General features: G+C 46.9%; 1 protein-coding gene across 1 annotated transcript; it reads right to left on the reverse strand.

Moving 5' to 3' along the window:
- Positions 1 to 4887: 4887 nt before the first annotated feature.
- Positions 4888 to 17150, reverse strand: Pdcd2l (programmed cell death 2-like). Its single transcript, NM_001109544.1, has 7 exons — positions 17012 to 17150; positions 16731 to 16897; positions 16520 to 16580; positions 12487 to 12845; positions 10774 to 10881; positions 7506 to 7654; positions 4888 to 5157 (listed from the first exon to the last, which is right to left on the reverse strand). Exons 1-7 carry the CDS (start codon positions 17117 to 17119, stop codon positions 5027 to 5029), a joined length of 1083 nt encoding a protein of 360 aa, NP_001103014.1. The 5' UTR covers positions 17120 to 17150; the 3' UTR covers positions 4888 to 5026.
- Positions 17151 to 19127: the final 1977 nt, after the last annotated feature.

The following is a 19127-nucleotide window of genomic DNA, read 5'->3' on the forward strand; positions in this document are numbered from 1 at the left end:
TGCCACATGTGCACATGCTACACTGGAGGCTAGAGGAGAATTCCGGGTATCCTACTCTATCACTTTCCCCCTGGTTTTTATTTTTATGTGTACATGGGTGAGTTCATGTGCACCATGTGCATGAGGAGCCTGTAGAGGTCAGAAGAGGGCTTCAGACCTCCTGGAACTAGAATTCCAGATGGTTGTGAGCCACCTTGAGGATGTTGGGAAACAAACCCAGGTCCTCGGCAAGGGCAGGCAGTGCTCTTAACCGCTGAGCCAGTCACTGGGCAGTTCCCCTGTCGAGGAATCAGCAAATCAAGTTACCTGTCCTGTTTGATTTGCTCAAATTTTTCTTCTGTTGCCAAGATCTTCAGGGGCTCTACCCCTGCCATATCTGATCCATATCACTCTGGTTGGGGTCCAAAGCCTTGGTTCCTTTCCTGTCAACATAATTACAGAGCCTATCTCCCAAATTAGCATGTCCTTAGTCCAATAACCAGAAATCATTAAAGGTATAGCTTGATCTCTCTCCCAGAGGAATTTTAATAACCAAACTTATAACCACACGCATTCTGGTAATTAAAACAATTCAAAGCAATTAAAGCAATCTAAATAAATATCATCTGCTGAGACAGCGCTCCTCCATCATCACTTGCCCAACCAACATGAGATTAAGGACAAAGTTATTTATACATCTATGTAACTTAGGGAAATGAGTGCTTTTGTAGGTATCTCTCGGGATGGGACCACTATGCACTGATGACACCTAACATTCAGCCTCTGCTGATGGCAGCAGGCAGTTTACATTAGGGTTCCTCTTCCTGCACAAACATCATGATCAAGAAGCAAGTTGGGGAGGAAAGGGTTTATACAGTTTACACTTCCACATTGCTGTTCATCACCAAAGGAAGTCAGGACTGGAACTCACACAGGGTAAGAAGCAGGAGCTGAGGCAGAGGCCATGGAGGGATGTTACTTACTGCCTTGCTTCCCCTGGCTTGCTCAGTTTGCTTTCTTATAGAACCCAGGACCAACAGCCCAGGGGCTGCACCACCCCAGAGGCTGCACCACCCACAAAGGGCTGGGTCCTCCCTCCTTGATCACTAGTTGAGAAAATGCCTTACAGCTGGAAATCATGGAGGCATTTCCTTAACTGAGGCTCCTTTCTCTGATAATTCTAGCTTGTGTCAAGTTGACTCACAAAACCAGCCAGTACACAATTAAAGCCAGAGCTGATGGCTCCTGGTATAACCTGGGCACTTATGGTACCCAACAAAAGCAGCTAGGTGCTGATAGTACCTACTGACTCTTAATTGTCTTTTTTTTAAACCTACTTTTATTTATTTTATTTACATGAGTACACTGTTACTCTCTTCAGACACACCAGAAGAGGACATTGGATTCCATTACAGATGGTTGTGAGCCACCATGTGGTTGCTGGGAATTGAACTCAGGTCCTCTGGAAGAGCAGTCAGTGCTCTTAACTGCTGAGCCATCAATCCAGCCCCCTTAAATTTCTTTAAATAATTTTTTTATTTAATCTTCCTAATTTAACCCTTCTGACCTTAAAAACAGTTAAATCAAGTTTATTTATCCCCATCCTTTGATTATTTGCTTGTGGGAAGCAGGCTGCATCTACCATCTGGCTCTCCAGCTCTTCTTCCTAGCAGCCAGCAGGACTCTGCACAGCAGGGCCCCCAGCTTCTTAGCTCAAGCTCTTTGTATCAGTTTAGAACCCGCAGGAAGAAATCCCCTCATGGCTCAGGCAAAATCTATATACTCCCTTATCCTTAAAAACAAATCAAATTTATAAATCTCTATCCTTTATCTGGTGACTGGAGGCAGGCAGCTTTTATTGTCTGCTTCTCACTGTGTTCTTCCTAGCACCTTGTCAGGGAACCAGCCAGCCACTTTGCACAGCAGAGGCTCCCAGCATCTCAGAGCTGAGGCTTCTCTGGTCGTGGCTGTATTCCTTTGTTTTAGTTTCAAGCTTGTGCAGGAACCATGTGACATGACTCGACTCCACTCCCGGACTTATAACATTTGCATGTATGTATAGAATTTCTAAGTATTGTCTTTAAAGTGGGTTCTCACCTACCTCGTTGGGGCCATCTGTAGTGGTGAGTTTTGTGTGTCACTCTGGCTCCTGGAAGGTTGCACACTGCACCACCACCCGCCCAGGAACCCTTTGGATCATCGAAGACACACACACACACACACACACACACACACACACACACACACACACACACACACACACAGCTTGTTTTTGAAATGCCTTGGATAGCTCAGAGGCTGGGCAGTTCTAATCCTTGCCCAGCTATCATAGATTTCCATCCAGTACTCCTGACTCAACACCCTCTAAATCTATGATCTATCTTTCCTGCCCTGTTCCTTCTGGGTGGCCCCCCTAGTCATTGCTGCCCAAGATGCTTCTGGGCAGCCTTCCCAGGGGCCTCATTCCCTCTCCCTTACATTTTGGATAATTTTCCTTCTGCAGCTCTAAATCTGATCTGTCTCCCTCTGAAACCAGGGGATTCTCTGCCCCACCCCCTTGTCCTAGTCCATGAAAATCTAAGGGCCCCACCCCATCTGCCTTTGCCCAGCCATTAGCTGCTGACAATTTTATTGATCAAGCAAAACCCAATTGAGGACAAGGACCTTCAGCATTTGGACACACAAATTCCCAATTAAATCAAAGCATTAGAACCGATCCCCAACGTGTTTGCCCTGCATATTAATAGGTACTTGGGCTACTAAGTGGAGGAATAGCGATAGGCTTGTTCCTCAACACAGCAACCCTGTACTGCCATATCTGTCTGTCCCTGAGTTTGTAACAGAGCACTGAGTATGTGTCTTCCTTTTTTGACATTGCTAGGTCTGCAACCCACGGCCTCATGCATAGGGTGCACATAAATGGGTTTATAGCAGAGTTGTTTCCTTGCATCTCGCTTTCTTCACGTCATAAACATGTTCTTGAAGGACTGTAGAAAAGGCCTGTCCAACTGTATGGTTCACTTAAGGAAGACCAAACACAAGCATATATAACCAAACTCAAGGATGCTTGGTCAGGGACGGAGAGATGTTCAGTGTGCAGGAACACTTTCTGTGTAAGCATGAGGCCCTGAGTTCACATCCCACATAACAAGCAGGGTGTAGTCTATGAAGGCCCATAGCTCTGACAGAGGCACAAACTGGGAGATCACTGGGGCTCACTGGTTGCCAGAACAGGCAAAAACACATGAGCTCCAGGTTCAGGGAGAGACTGTGTACATCGATTAAGATGGAGAATCAGACAGTGGCCTCTTCTGACCTTTGTGTACATCTACACTTACACACAAACATGCAGGCAGACAGACCGAGACACACACACCAATGTTTAGTCAGCAACCTACATTCACCTCAAAGTAAGAAACAGAGGCAGAGAAACAACGGGTTAGTATGAGGCCAGCCTGGGACTGTGTCTCAGAAGAATTAAAAAGGGATCTAAGGTTGTAGGCACGTTGGCAGAGTGCTTGCCTAGCATACAGAAGGCCCTGGGTTTGATTCCCAATACTCCATAAACCAAGCATGACAGTACATTGCGTAACTTTGGAAGTGGAAGTAAGATTAGAAGTTCAAAGTCATCATTAGCTGTCTAGAAAATTGGAGGTCAGCCTGGACATTACAAGACCCTGCCTAAGCAGGGATCTTAGCAATGTAACCTGTAATGATCCGAAAAGCTGTGAACTTTTTTTTTTTTTTTTTTGGTAGTGTTAGGAATGAAGTCTGGAGCCTTGCCAAACTCTACACTGAGCAACTTCCCAGCGCAGCTAGACCCGTTGTCAACCCTTCTTGACTATCTTGAGCGCAGTGGGGATCTCCCTGGCCATCTGAGCTCTGCATGTGCTCAGTCACTTTCTGTTCCAGTTGGAGTAACTGGTCTAGCAGGCTGAGGCAGTCGCTGTCTATAGCACAGGTTCGGGGGGAGGGGGGGGAGTGCGGGGGAGGGGCAGGACACGGACAGACTTCTGGCTTGGCAGAGAAAGAGGAGTGAACAGCTCTCTCTCTACAGTGCTATACTCAGCCAAACCCCGCTGGAGCCTCACTGACCAGAACCTTCAGTTTGTGTACAGCCGCTTTCCCTCAGAAAGAGCTCTCACCAGCTACACTGTGCATGTGACCCCCCCATGCTCATCAGGGCTCACTCTCTTTGACAGGGTCAAGAGCGTGCTGGAACATGATTCCTAGGAGTGTTCCCATACTGCTGTCAAAAATGCAACGAGGGGTTAGTAACACAGAGACTGAATGCAGGAAGGGGAGACTGGGCAGGAAGTGGGAAGTCGGGTGGTGGGCCAGTGGCTGAGATCCTGCCTGGGATGCTATAGGAGCAGACTGCTGAGGAGGAGGACGGGGGAGCACAGGGCAAGTCTAAGCAGCTAAGGTCTTAGGGCAGGATGCTCTGGAAGGCTGAGAAAGGGTGCAGTGAGGTATGCAGGTAGGGGATGGGAAGATGCTAACTACAAAACTGGAGACAGAATGCCCACTTGGGAGTCTGCTGGATGAGAACACTGGCCTCCAGGCCAAGAGCGACCATTTTGTAATTACTACCATGCAGACAATCATAATCCTGTAGACAGAAGGTGGTGGTTCAAACCCAGCCAGCTCCATCTCCAAAATAAAGAGCAATATTAAAATGAAAAGTTAATAGCTGGGTGGTGGTGGCACAGGCCTTGAATCCCAGTACTCAGAAGGCAGAGGCAGATGGATCTCTGAGTTCAAGGCCAGCCTCGTCTACAGAGTGAGTTCCAGGACAGTCAGGGCTACACAGAGAAACCCTGTCTCCAAATAAAAAATAATGTTAACAGTTAAAGTTAGGCATGGTGGCCTTGGGATCCCAGCACTTGGGAGTCTGAGGCAGGAGGAACACCACAAGCTCAAGTCCAGCTAAGGGTACATACAGTGAGGCCCTGTCTCAAGGGAAGGGAGATGCTAAAGTGAGGTAAACATACAAATATTTGAATATGAAAACTTGTTTTAATTTGTATAAATAAGACGAAGTGTTCTACTTAAATAAAAATGCATCTGGGTCTTCTTGTATAACACAGAATTCTTCCATGGGCATCTGCTGATTTGGAGGCCAGCAACTCTGCTTACAGGTGTAAACCAGAATCGTCCCAAATTCCACAGTGAGACCTGAAAAATATCACTTGCTCTAGATTCCACAAGGAGAAAGTTAAAAGGTGCATTCATAGTGAGGTGACCACTGGAGCCTCAGAAGTCCAAGGTGACCCCTGACTACACAGGCAGTTCAAGCTGCCCAGGCTATACCATGCCCTTGCCTCCTAAAACAAAGACCAAAGGAAACTACATCTACACCGAGATGCATGTGTAAATGTATGCTGTGGGGATATGTACATCTACATCTACATGTATGTGTAAACTGCCATAACAAATAAACTAATGTTCCTTAGAATAAAACCAAAACCCCAGAAACGCCAGCAAGTCAAAGCTCACGCTGCTCAAGCCTAACATCTGAGTTTGGATGACCAGGAACCACGGACAAAGCCAGGTGGGTTGGGTGTCCTGGTGCACACTTTTAATCCTAGCACTCAGAAGGCAGAGGTAGGTGGATCTCTGAATTTGACAGCATTTCTGGTTTCTGGACAGCCAGGGTTATCGAGAGAAACTCCTGTCTTGGAAAAACTGAAACAAAGGCAGACAAGGCAAGGTCTGTAATCCTAGTCCCCCTAGAGCTGGGAGGTAGAGACTGAGATATCCCAAGCCAGCTAACCTGAGTACAAGGACTACAGCAACTGAGAAAGGCCTGCCTCGGATAAAGTGCCTGGGCTTGCCCTCTGATTTCCACACATGTGCTGTAGCATGTGAGCACACTCACACATCTGTGCACATATATAAACAAATATTAAGGAAAAAAGAGATTTGGGCTGGAGAGATGGCTCAGAGGTTAAGAGCACTGACTGATCTTCCAGAGGTCCTGAGTTCAATTCCCAGCAACCTCATGGTGGCTCACAACCATCTGTAATGGGGATCCGATGCCCTCTTCTGGTGTCTCAAGACAGCTACAGTGTACTCACATATGTAAAATAAATAAATAAATCTTAAAAAAAAAAAAAGAAAAGAAAAAAGAGGTTCAATTGGTGGAGATGACACACACCTTTGATCCCAGCACTCAGAGGCAGAGGCAGGTGATCTCTGAGTTCGAGGCCAGCCTGGTCTACAGAGTGAGTTCCAGGACAGCCAGAGCTAAACAGAAAAACCCTGTCTCAGAAAAACACAAAAACAGAAGACTGTACGTCAGGGCTACAGCTCAGCAGCACAGCGCCTGCCCAGCATGGACAAGCTGCAGGTTCCATGCCCAGGACTGCAAAAACAAAAGGAAGGAAACAGGAAGGGAAAGTGCTGAGCTTTAATACCTAGCCCTGGAAAATGGAAAGAAACAAAAAACAAAAACAACAAAAGCCTCCCCAGTGAGTCCCAGGCCAGCCACAGCAGCTACATAAATACCAAAAAGGTAAGACAAGGCCAGAATCCCAAGATGATGCTCCTGGAAGGCTTGGAGGAGGGGAACTTGTGGAGATGGGCCCAGTGGGGCAGGTCTTTAGGTCATCAGGTCATAATCTAAGAGACCAGACCTGACCTGTCCTGCCCTGTCTCACATGTTTCCTTGCTAATCACGTGGTTCTGCCATGATGTGTAGCCCAGAGACTTAGGGCTAACCTGGTTAGCTTTTCCTGGAATTTCTATGTAGGGCAGACTGGGCCACCATGCTGGGCCACCCCTAGCCTCAGACATTTCACTATAGGAATATGAAACTGACAATATATTAATTTGTTGTAAAACTATATTTTTTATTTCACATATATATATATATGTGTGTATATATATATATATATATATATATATATATATATATATATGAACCACATGCATGCATGAGCTTAAGGAAGTCAGAGAGAACATCGGATCCCTTACACAGGGATGACAGGTAGTATGAGCTGCCTTGTAGGTGCTGGGAGTTGAGCTTGGGTCCTCTGGATGAGCAGCCAGAGCTCTTTCTTAACCACTGGGCCCTCTCTCCAGCCCCAAAAGAGATCCTACCCTACCTTCATTTGTTCTCTTTTTGAAAGTCTCAATGCATTGTCCTCAAGCACTGTCCTGCCTCAGTTTCCTGAGGAAGGAGGACTAGAAGCAATACCTAGCCCACACAAGCAGTGTACATACTTAGCTTATACTTGTCCTGTATGGGTGTGCGTGTACCTGTGTAGCTGCACATCTGGGGTCAGAGGACAATTCTGTGGCGGCAGTTCTCTACATAGTTCCACCCCTTATGTGTAAATTAGCTTGTTCTCAAATTACCAAAATGGTTGTTAGTATGGTATTAGAATTTTGCTGGGATACAAATTTCTTATAATTTAACTTCTCAATCCTTTTATAATATCTATAATTAATTAACAAAAAACATTTTATTTTAATTCCATACTAAAGTCAGAGATAGACAAGCTCAGTAAAGGCCTTCTTACCTAGATTAGTACTGTTGAGCATGCTGACCAGTGCTGGCATAAGCTGAAACTCAAACGCCCTCTGGCCTCCGCAGCCACTGCAGACTGGGACCTCCGAGACTTCAAATGTGGGGCAGGACAGAAAGAGAGGCTCTCCACTCCATGAATACCTAGGGCAAGGAACAGGAGAATCATTCATCAGAGCAAAACACACAGCAACACATCTGGGCCACTGTCAGCACCAGGAGCAGAACCAGACAACAGGGAAAGCCACACTGGGGCAAGGCATCACTGCTGACTGTGGAGAACATTGAGGGGACTGAAGACTTGTTAGCACTGGGCTCAGTGCCACCGAAAGCCACAAAGGGATGAACTTGGGGGTCACTGAACCCCTTTATATGATACTCTCCCTAATGTGTTGTCTCCTTTTTCTGCTTTCCATAACTACTATTTATTTTGAGACAGGGTCTCATGTAGATGCTGGACTAGAGCACGCTATGTAGACCAGACTAAAGAGACCCACCTCCCTAATTACTTAGTTACAACACACCATCTTATTGAAACTGTCCTGCTCCTGAATGGAGGTCTGGAAAAGAGTCCTCCTTGCTTAAGGGCAGAGCAGTTCTCAGAGGATCTCTGTCCAGGGTACAGCCTCACCCTCACTCTCATCGGGAAGGGCCTTCTATTCTCAAAGACTGCTCGTCTAGGAATCCGAGGTGACTGTAGAGTTAGGACAATGACTTATCCTCAGCCTTGAGGGGGTGAGATGGGTTGGACAAGACACTAACAGGCTGGTCTTGGAGCCCTGCCCTAAGTTACTTCATAGAGTAGGGAACTCATAGAGTAGGGAACAGCTTCAGGCTGAGCCATGCCCTTGCTTCACTTTGACTGCAAACTGCTCCCGACTGACTGACCTCCGCCTGTTACAGGACTCTTGGTGTACATTGCCAACTGTGTAGGATCTTCAGCTCAGCTGGGCCCTGACTCAGACGTGACTTACAGGAAGGTACCCTCAGTCCCAGGAAACCCAGTGCTGTTCCTCAGCTCCACGGCCTCCAAGGTCCTGTACCTTGCCTCTGCAGCTTGGTGGGATGTCTGTAAAAGCTCACCACCTGATCTGTTATCTTCATACCTAAACATCACAGTGACTTCAGTGGGATCTTCCTCAGCTCTCCACTCTGCCTCCAGTAAGGCTTCATTACCCTTCCGGAGCCATTATGTAACCCACAGAGATGTATGTCCACATATGTGCACATATATGCACCTGCAGGTACTGCATAATATGGAACCTTATTATGATTAAGACCTAAATCAAATAACCCATGTTTACCAACAGCCAGCTATCAAGGGAAATTGATATTATTTGGCTAACTAAAGCCAGTATAACCCCCTCTTATGTATATTTTTTTTAAATCTAGGCATGGGGTACATAAATGAAATCCTATATTTGGGAAGTTGAGGCAGGAAGTTCAAAGTCAGGGTCATCGAGAGAGTTCAGCAAGTGAAAACACTTGCTACCGTGTCTGAGAAGCAGAGTTTGATGATCATCCATGTGACAGCAGATAGAATTAAAGGAAAGAACCCCACAGATACACAGTTCAAGATTTTCATCCTAGAGCTGGAGAGATGGCTCAGTGGTTAAGTGTGGGAGCTCCTCCTCCAGGAGCAGTGTTCATCTCCTAGCATCCACATCAGTTGCTTTTAACTTCAGCTCCAGGGTATTTGACAGTCTCTTCTGGCCTCTGACACTAACTGTTGGCGCGCACACACACGCACGTACACACACACCCTAAAGTGTGAACAGAGGCTAGGGGAGCACCCTTGCTTGCCATTCGTGGTTTTGTTTTGTTTTGTTTTGTTTTTTTGATTCCCAACACACACAAATTGGAGTTGGGGACAATTATACACACAAGCTGAGGATGTGTGTGCCAAGACTATCTACTTAACGTGTGCAGCTCTGGGTCTGATGCCTAGCACTGAGTAAACTGAGTACGGTAACACAGGCCTATATACTGTATAAACTGAGTACAGTAACGCAGGCCTATCTACTGTATAAACTGAACATGGCAATGCAGGCCTATATACCACCTCATTGCTCTGGAGATGAAGGCAAGATGATCAGAATTTTTTTCAAAGTATTTATTTATTTATGTGTAAGGATGTTTTGCCTGCGTGTGTGTGCATGTGTGCATGTGTGTGTGTGTGTGTGTGTGTGTGTGTGTGTGTGTGTGTACACCACATAGAAGGACAGGGTTGTTACACTGGGTGAAAACCCTGTAGCTCTTAACTTCCTCCACTCAGCAGCCTAAGCTCCTATTAGAACTTGTTTTGTGGAGCAAATGTCCAGTCTCCTGGGAAGGCTGTCTGTTAGCTTAGCTTCTGGATGAGGTTTTTCAGAGCTGGGCCCGTTCTGAGGGAGAACTCAGCCTATATGCAGGAGTTGAACTCCACCCTCATAAGGTCCTCTTGTCCTTCCTACACTTGAAGCATCTGGAAAGCAACCTAAGAAATCCTCTAGACCAGCCTGGGTGTGGTTACTGAACCAATCAGCTGCAGAGAAAGACAACAGCTCAAATAGCATTTTTCTCTGTTTTCTGTCTTTAGAGTTACTGTTTTCTTTGAACTGAGAAACAGAACCACAGACAAATGCACAAAAATACCAATTGAAATGGGCTCAGTGGTTAAGAGCACTGCCTGCAGAGCACTGCCTGCCCTTGCCAAGGACCCGGGTTTGCTTTCCAGCATCCTCAAGGTGGCTCACAACCATCTGGAATTCTAGTTCCAGGAGGTCTGAAGCCCTCTTCTGACCTCTACGGGCTCCTCATGCACATGGTGCACGTGAACTCACCCATGTACACATAAAAATATAAACCAGGGGGAAAGTGATAGAGTAAGATACCCGGAATTCTCCTCTAGCCTCCAGTGTAGCGTGTGCACATGTGGCAGACACACGGGAAACAGCATCGTAACTGATGCTGACTGTACCGGGCTCAGTGTGAATCAGGGAGCTGCTTTACAGACAGTTCCAAGACAGAAAAGTTCCCAGCACCCACATGGACCAGCTCACAACCACCTGTCTCTTCCGGATTCCATGGGCACCTGCAGTCATGTGCACAAACGCACAGCACAGTTAAAATAATGAAAGCAAACTGTAAGAGGATGAGTGCCTCACTGCTTCTAAGGCTGGCCAGGTGACTCTCCCACCTTACCTTGATGAGCCCCTGGACCACGCGGTGCTCACCAGCACGCTAGCACTACAGTCAACAGAAAGACAACGTGTCTTCCTTACCTCAGAATCTGCCCCTGGCAAACAGAGATCCTCTTCATGAACTTGTAAAACGTTGGATCTCCACTGCTAACTTTGGTCTTCTCGTATTTTTCATCCCCATCACTGCAACTAACGAGAGAAGCGAGACCACACGAGACTATCAGTGTCTGGGGACCTGGAGCATTTGCAAGAGGAACAACATACTTTTCCTCTTTCTGTAATGCGTTAATTGTCGTGTGTGTGCTGGGGGTTGGTCACTGGTGCCATGGCTCTGCTACAGAGGTCAGAGGCTAATTTTCAAGCAACAGTTCCTGCCTTCTTTAGTGCTTTGGTCTTTCTAGGGCGGAGCCCTCACTGGACCCACCAGAGCTTGTGAGGAGAACAGAAACAGCACTGCCCTCTCGTTTTGTAGGTGAGAGCTGAAACTGCCATGGCCTCTGGGTCCGAGGCAGTTCTGGACTCACAGCAGAGCCACCAAACAAGGCGCATCTCTTCTCAATCATCTGCCTCTGCTCTAAAGACACTGAAAACAGAAGGCGGCCAGCACGATGGCTCAGCACGATGGCACTTATTGTTTAAGACTTGAGTTCAATCCCCAGAATGCACATGGTGAAAAAAAGAGAAAAGGCTCCTACAAGGGGTCCTCTGAATTTCAGTCATGAACTGTGGCAGCACGTGCATACCTGCACCCATAAACAAATGCACACACACATTCCTCGCTAGGAATTTTAAAAAAAAAGAAATCAGAGCCAGGCAATGGTAGTGCACGCCTTTGATCCTAGCACTCGGGGCAAAGGCAGGTGGATCGCTGAGAATTGGAGGCCAGTCTGGTCTACAAAATGAGTTCCAGGACAGCCAGGGCTACACAGGGAAACCCTGTCTCAAAAAAGAAAAAAAGAAAAAAAAGTCAGACAAGAGGCTGTGGATGTAGCCCAGCTGGAAGGGTGTTGCCCACTGGTTAAAAAGGCCTGGGTTCGGGGTTTGGGGATTTAGCTCAGTGGTAGAGCGCTTGCCTAGCAAGCGCAAGGCACTGGGTTCGGTCCCCAGCTCCGAAAGAAAAAGAAAAAAGGAAAAAGGCCTGGGTTCAGTCCCCAGCCCTCATACAACCTGCTGTGGCAATAGACAGTGGAGGCAGAAGGATCAGGAATTCAAGGTTATCCTTGACTACAGAGTTTGAGGCCAACCTGATCTACATGAGACTCTGTCTCAAAAACAAGACAACAAAATCAAAACAGGGTCCAGATGTCTCAGTGGGCCCAGGTGCTTGCTCCCTTTCCCACAACCCACCAGAGGACAGGAAAGGAGAGCAGACCCCTCCCATGTCTGACGTCTACGTGTGCACTCCATGTGTACATGCACACAGCTCAGTGGTAAGATCCTCACGTAACATGCTCCAGGCTCTAGTTCCAACCCTAGCACCCAGAAACAGCACAGAAACAAATGAGCAGACAAAAGAACAGAAAAGGAAGCCAAGCAAATGCTCGGCCTGTTAGTCACAACAATGACTTGTGTTTGCTCATCTGGGCCCAGTTCTTGAGGGCACTCAGCGGCAGGCCTGCGGGTAGTGCAGGCTGGCTGACACAGACAGCCCAGGCCAGCATGTGCTCTTCTCATCTCAGGGGAGCAAAACAGAAAAGCCGATCACAATCTAGAACTTTCCAGAGGAGCCAAGCAAAAGGGAACCACCGTGGCAGGTTCCTGCCTGCACCTCTCAAGCTTGGTGCGAGCTCTCACCCCACGGAGAGCAGCTGCTGCATGTCAACACCTTCTCTCTGCTGGTACTCCTGCAGGAGGCTGTGGGCGTGGTCAAGATCCGCAACGTTGCCGTACTCATCCTCTTCGGCAACACTGATATAATAGGGCTGGAACTGTGGCACTTCCGTGGGGACTGAAGGGGAAGGGCAGGCAACAGCCAGGGCACTATCCTGCAGGTGAAGAGCTTGGAGCTTGTCAGTCCAGTCTAGCGCTCTGGCATCATTAGAATCCCTTCCCAAATCTGCTGGGGGTGGTGGCGGAGGCGTCTCCTCGGTATCACTTCCCCAGTCATGTGAGCCCTCACACCAGTTCTCAGCGGCAAGGCCTTCACTCTGATTCTAAAAGAACAGACAATGAGTACAGGCCAATCACACTTCAGTGACGTCACCGATACCTTCAGCTTCCCTGCCCATTCCTGTACCTTTCCCAGGGAGCCTGCATATCAGCCCCTTCCTCTCTGGCACAATTAAACTTCCTGGATTCTACCCACTCAAAAACATGTTAAGGTTGCGTGTGGTGCTGTATCCATTTAATCCAAGCGCATGCAAGGCAAGGCAGATGGAGCTCTGTGAGTTCCAGGCCAGCCTGGGCCCCCAGAGTGAAAACCCTGTCTCAAAACACACACAAACAACAAAACTGGAGTGAAAGAGATGGCTCAGTGATTAAGAGCACTTGTTCTTAAGAGTTGTTAAGAGATCTAAGAAGACCCAAGATTGGGCAGTTCACAACTATCTGTAACTCTAGTTCCAGGGAATCCACTGCCCGCTTCTGACCTCCAAATATACCAGCTGTGCATGTGGTGCACATATATTCATTGAGGTAAGCACTGATACATGTAAAGTGAAATAATTCCAAAACCAGATAAAACCCCAACCATTCAACAGATGATTTAAACACTGTCTTTTCTTCTCTAGGGCAACGTGGCACACATAGGTCGAGGTATCTTCACCCATCTGTCCCACAATCTTTCTGTTGTCCTTCATGTATTATAGGGACTAAAAAATTGAAAGGACTACATTTCCCAGACTCCTTAGCAGCTGGGATGTTAGATTAGATGTATTCAGGGGTTAGCTGCTCTTAGGTCTGCCTAAGAGACAAGAGTGTAATGGAGAGCAATGCCATGAAACAGGCTGGACACAGTAGCTCATGTCAACTCTGGGAAGGTTGAGGCAGGATGATGGCTATGAGTTTGATGTCAGTCTGGGTGACATGGATTTCTAGGCTACCCTGAAGTATGGATCCAGACCCTGTCCCTAAACTAAGCAGAGAAAGAGAGACAAGAAGAAGAGATACATGAGAGAGGCAAAGTTGTTCTGGAAACACAGGTGGATAAAGACAACATACCAGGCTCTGTGACAAGGGCAGCATCCACTCATCAAACCACACTAAGCATCCTGACTGCAGGAGGTAGCATGCCAGGTGGGCCAGTTTGGAGATGTGCTTCCACAAGTCCTTGCTGGACTTTTTCCCAAGGCTATCAAGTTAGCTAGTAAAGATTTAAATGTCGAGGAGGGAGAAGGAAAGAAGCTGTGGCAGGACAATGAAGGCTGATGTTAAGATTCCGCTCTGTGTATTTACAGGTTGTTATTAATGTTCTTTTTTTTTTTTTTTTTTTGGTTTTTTTTCGGAGCTGGGGACCGAACCCAGGGCCTTGCGCTTCCTAGGCAAGCGCTCTACCACTGAGCTAAATCCCCAACCCCTATTAATGTTCTTAAGGGATGTATGGCACCGGGCTTTGTATGATTAAGTGGGCAATTATATCTTATCAATTGGGTCAAAAAAAAAAAAGATTTAAATGTCTTAGCTTAAGAAAAAAATATCGGGCTGGAGAGATGGCTCAGAGGTTTAGGGCACTGGCTGCTCTTCCAGAGGTCCTGAGTTCAATTCCCAGCAACCACATGGTGGCTCTGTAATCAGATCTGGTGCCCTCTTCTGGCCTGCAGGAATACATGCAGGCAGAAGGCTGTATGATGTATACATAATAAATAAATAAATAAATAAATAAATAAATAAATAAATAAATAAATAAATAAATAAGATAAAAAAGATTAACCATATTTAAGAAAAAAAAAGAAAAAGAAAAAAAATCAGGGGTTGGGGATTTAGCTCAGTGGTAGAGCGTTTGCCTAGCAAGCACAAGGCCCTGGGTTCGGTCCCCAGCTCCAAAAAAAAGAAAAGAAAAAAAAAAATCAAAGTATTATTTTTCTGCCTCACACACAGCCATGTGTGCCATCCACATTCATGCATATGTACACTTTCCTATATTTACTCAAATGAGAAAATCAGTAACCTACATGTCTCAAGTATAAACTAAAAGAAAGTCACAAAAGCTGGAGAGATGGCTTGGTGATTAAGAACACTGGCTTCCCTTGCAGAGGACCAGGGTTCAATTCCCAGCACCCATACCAGGCAGCCCAGAAGACCCACTGTCTCCACAGACACCTGCACTGATGATCACATAAATGCACGCATATATGTGTAACTGAAAGTTAAATCTTTTTTTTTTTTCCGGGGCTGGGGACCGAACCCAGGACCTTGCACTTCCTAGGTAAGCACTCTACCAACTGAGCCAAATCCCCAACCCCTGAAAGTTAAATCTTAAGAAAAGGTCACAAAACTGTGAGGGAATAGCATTTGATGATTCTGAAAGACTAAAGTTCATTCCATTGCACTTTAAAGAACCAGGTTTAAAAGTTTTGTAACAAGGGCATGGAGAAATGGCTCAGCACCTACATTAAGCAGCTCTCAAAACACCTGTAACTCCAGCTCAAAAGATCTCTCTCTCTCTCTCTCTCTCTCTCTCTCTCTCGCGCGCGCGCGCGCACACACGCACACACACACACACACACACACACACACACACACACACACACACACACAGTGTGACACATATACATAAACAATCTCTTTTCCAGACAGGGTTTCTCTGTGTAGCCCTGGCCATCCTAGAACTCGCTTCGCTCTGTAGACCAGGCTGGCCTCAAACTCAGAAATCCACCTTCCTCTGTCTCCGGAGTCCTGGGCTTAAAGACATGTGCTATCACCACTTGGCCTAGATTCCCTTTTATTTTATGTGTGTGGGTGTTTTTCCTGAATGAATGTCTGTGCACCACTATGTGCCTGGTGCCAGTGAGGCCAGAAGAAAGCACTGGAACCCCTGGAACAGGGGGTTGGGGATTTAGCTCAGTGGTAGAGCACTTGCCTAGCAAGCGCAAGGCCCTGGGTTCAGTCCCCAGCTCCGGAAAAAAAAAAAAAAAAGAAATGAAAAAAAAAGGGAACCCCTGGAACTAGAGTTACAGATGATTTTTTAAACTTTCTTTTAAAAATTTATTTATTATATGTAAGTACATTGTAGCTGTCTTCAGACACACCAGAAGAGAACATCAGATCTCATTACAGATGGTTGTGAGCCACCATGTGATTGTTAGAATTTGAACTCAGGACCTCTGGAAGAGCAATCAGTGATCTTAACCACTGGGCCATCTCTCCAGCCTACAGATGATTTTGAACTGCCATCTGAGTGCTGAAATTTGATCCAGAGTCCTCTGAAAGAACAACAAGCAATCTTAGCTGCCGAACCATCTCTTTTTTAAAAGAAAACAATCTTTTTAAAAACTGTCTTAAGGGACTTAAGAGATGGCTCACTGGTTAAGAGCACTGTCCTCTCTTCATGAGATCCTGAATTCAATTCCCAACAACCTCATATGAGTTCACCATCTACACTGAGTCTGATGCCCTCTTCTGGCATGCAAGTGTATATACAGATAGATCATTCATACATACAGTACATAAATACTTTTTAACTGTCTTAAATACGACGTGGTGGTTCATGGCGGTAATCACAGGACCAGGGAAGATTTAAGCCAACTTATTTCTGAGAGTTAAAGGCCAGCTTGGACTAGAGAGGGGGAGGCTGTGTCTCAAAAACAGATCGACAGAAGTTTACAACGAGTTGCTGGAAAAGATCCTCAAATTATAGAAAAACATAGTGTGACGATCAGAATCGCTTTACCTGTCCGTTCCGAGTCTCTTTCTCTGGCACTTGCAGGCACTGGGAGCGGAACACCTTCCAGCTTAGAGGCAAGACATTTGCAGTGAGGGTTCCACCCGGGAGGTTCAGCCTCACCTAGCGTTACCCGCCCCGTCCCGCCCCGCCCCGTCCCGCCCCGCCCCGTCCCGCCCCAACCAGGGAAGAGCCTTCACTACAGGACTAACTCGCCTACCTGCGCGTCTGGTTGTCGCTGCAGTCCCGACGGGCACAGGCGAAAACGTACAGAAGCCGATGGAACGGGGAGCCTTCCAGCGGGCAGTACACCTGCACGACGAGCGCGAGCGGCTGTGCGCAGCGGTCACACCGCGGGCCCGGGGCAGTAACGGCCGGCAGGGCGTCCTGGGGAGCGGGGCAGCTGCTCAGACCCCGGGGACTCACTTCGCTCCCTCCCGAGGGACACCCTCCCCACCGGCCCGGTCACAGCCTCCGCCAAGGCTTCGCAGCCACACTCACCGGAACGCCGCCTATCTTGCTAGCCGTCCAGGCGGCGGGTCCCTTGGGGCAGCCCTTCACCGCCGAGTCTCGAAATCCCAGCAGCACCGGCTTCCTGACGGCCGCCATAACAACTGGGTTCTCCACGTGACAGCGCGAGCTACGGTGGCTGACAGGGAACGTTATCCGCGCACGCGCTCCGGCTGGCCCGTGTCCTGGGCGGAGACCACCTGTTTTACTTCCGATAGCCTGAGAAAGGGTCTCCAAAAAGGTTTAACCAGAAATTGACAACTGAAAACAGTATGACGGTATTGGCAATCAACAAGAAACTAACAAAAAAGCCCTTAATTTTTTTGTAATTTTTTTTTAATTTCGTGTGTATTGGTGTTTTGCCTGCATGTATGTCTGTGTGAGGGTGTCAGTTCTTGGAGTTTCAATAATTATGAGCTGCCCTGTGGGTGCTGGGAATTGAATCTGGATCCTCTGGAAGAGCAGTCAGTCAACCTCCAGCCCCACCTCACGTTGTAAAATTAAATCTCTTAATTTTTAAAGATTTAAAATGCGTATGAAGAATGAGGTTAAGATTGAGCATGTGGGGTTGGGTATTTAGCTCAGTGGTAGAGCGCTTGCCTAGCTGGGTTCCGTCCTCAGCTCCGAGAAAAAAAAAAAAGATGTGAAGATTAAGCATGTGCTGGAGCATGGTTGCTCGCAGCAGGCAAACGTCTATGAGTTCAAGGCCAGCAGACTACAAAACGAGTCCAGGACTGTTACAGAGAAACCGTGCCTGGCAAAACAAAACAAAAAAAGTTGATCATATACATAGGTTACTCACAACTGCCTACAACTCCAGTATTCAGAGGAGGGTAGGGAGGGGATCCAATGCCAATTCTTTCTTTTGGCCTCCTCGAGTACCAGGAACACACACGGTGCCGGTGAAAGAAAATAATGAAAACTTTAGTGGTGTTTTACTAAACAAAATAAGCACATTTGAAAAACATGTACTGCCAGGTCAGGGTGAACTCTGGGTACAGTTTGGACTTCAGAGTGAATGAAACTCAGGCCAGTCCTGGTTATGGTTTGAGAGTATCTCAAAGCAAACAAATAAACAACACTGAAATTGGGACTGGATCAACCAACCTGATCAGTAACTTTCAGGCTACTAGGACCCTGTCTTTTTTTTTTTTTTTTTTTTTTTTTTTTTTAAGATTTATTCATTTATTACACTGTAGCTGTCTTCAGATACACCAGAAGAGGGCATCGGATCTCTTTACAGGTGGTTGAGAACCACCATGTGGTTGCTGGGAATTGAACTCAGGATCTCTGGAAGAGTAGTCGGGTGCTCTTTTTTTTTTTTTTTTTTTTTTCCTTTTCTTTTTTTCTGGAGCTGGGGACCGAACCCAGGGCCTTGCACTTCCTAGGCAAGCGCTCTACCACTGAGCTAAATCCCCAGCCCCTAGTCGGGTGCTCTTAACCTAACCACTGAGCCATCTCTCCAGCCCCAGACCCTGTCTTTATAAACAAAAACAAAAAGACTGACAGGACCAGAGGAATGACACGTGAAGTTATTCTGTGTCCTACACACACACACACACACACACACACACACACACACACACACACACGAGCAAGTAAAAGAAGCTATAAATACTACTTTCCAAATGCTGGGACAGTGTTGTTTTAACCTGAGTGGAGGACACCACACGCCTTACAATGATTGTTCTCAACCCCATTCATCCAGAGATTAGAGGTGAAACTGGCTTGTTCTGATGATCGGTCTTGGTTTATCCCCTTACTAAAGTGGCAGACTCGAGGCTCTGTAAAGTCTGACTGTGACGTTCACTTCAGGTGAATCAGCAAAGTTGGCTTGGCAGGTGTCTTATCTCAGCTAGTGTTTCTCAAGGTGCAGAGTGTATGTGTGTGTGGTCACATGTGCTGGGAATTGCAATTAGAAGGGATGAATAGACAGATGAGATAAACTTTTCATTTGTGTGAGTGTGCACGTATGTCTATGTCTGTGCATATCAGTGCAGGTTACCTGAAGGCATTGGATCCTCTGGAGCTGGAGTTCTATGTGGTTGTGAGCTGCAAGCTGGGGTGACCGGACACAACTGGGTCCTCGGCAAGAGCAGAATCTACT

The sequence above is a fragment of the Rattus norvegicus genome, chromosome 1 (genome assembly GCF_036323735.1).
Source record: "Rattus norvegicus strain BN/NHsdMcwi chromosome 1, GRCr8, whole genome shotgun sequence".
In the NCBI taxonomy this organism is placed as follows: Eukaryota; Metazoa; Chordata; class Mammalia; order Rodentia; family Muridae; genus Rattus; species Rattus norvegicus.

What these genes read in the sequence shown, in the direction of transcription:
- Pdcd2l (NM_001109544.1), bottom strand. Translation starts at nt 17,119, where the DNA reads ATGGCGGCCGTCAGGAAGCCGGTGCTGCTGGGATTTCGAGACTCGGCG. An exon ending in AGCGACAACCAGACGCGCAG is followed by an intron (nt 16,581 to 16,730) that starts GTAGGCGAGTTA and finishes CTTGCCTCTAAG; the next exon opens with CTGGAAGGTGTTCCGCTCCC. An exon ending in AAGAGACTCGGAACGGACAG is followed by an intron (nt 12,846 to 16,519) that starts GTAAAGCGATTC and finishes CTGTTCTTTTAG; the next exon opens with AATCAGAGTGAAGGCCTTGC.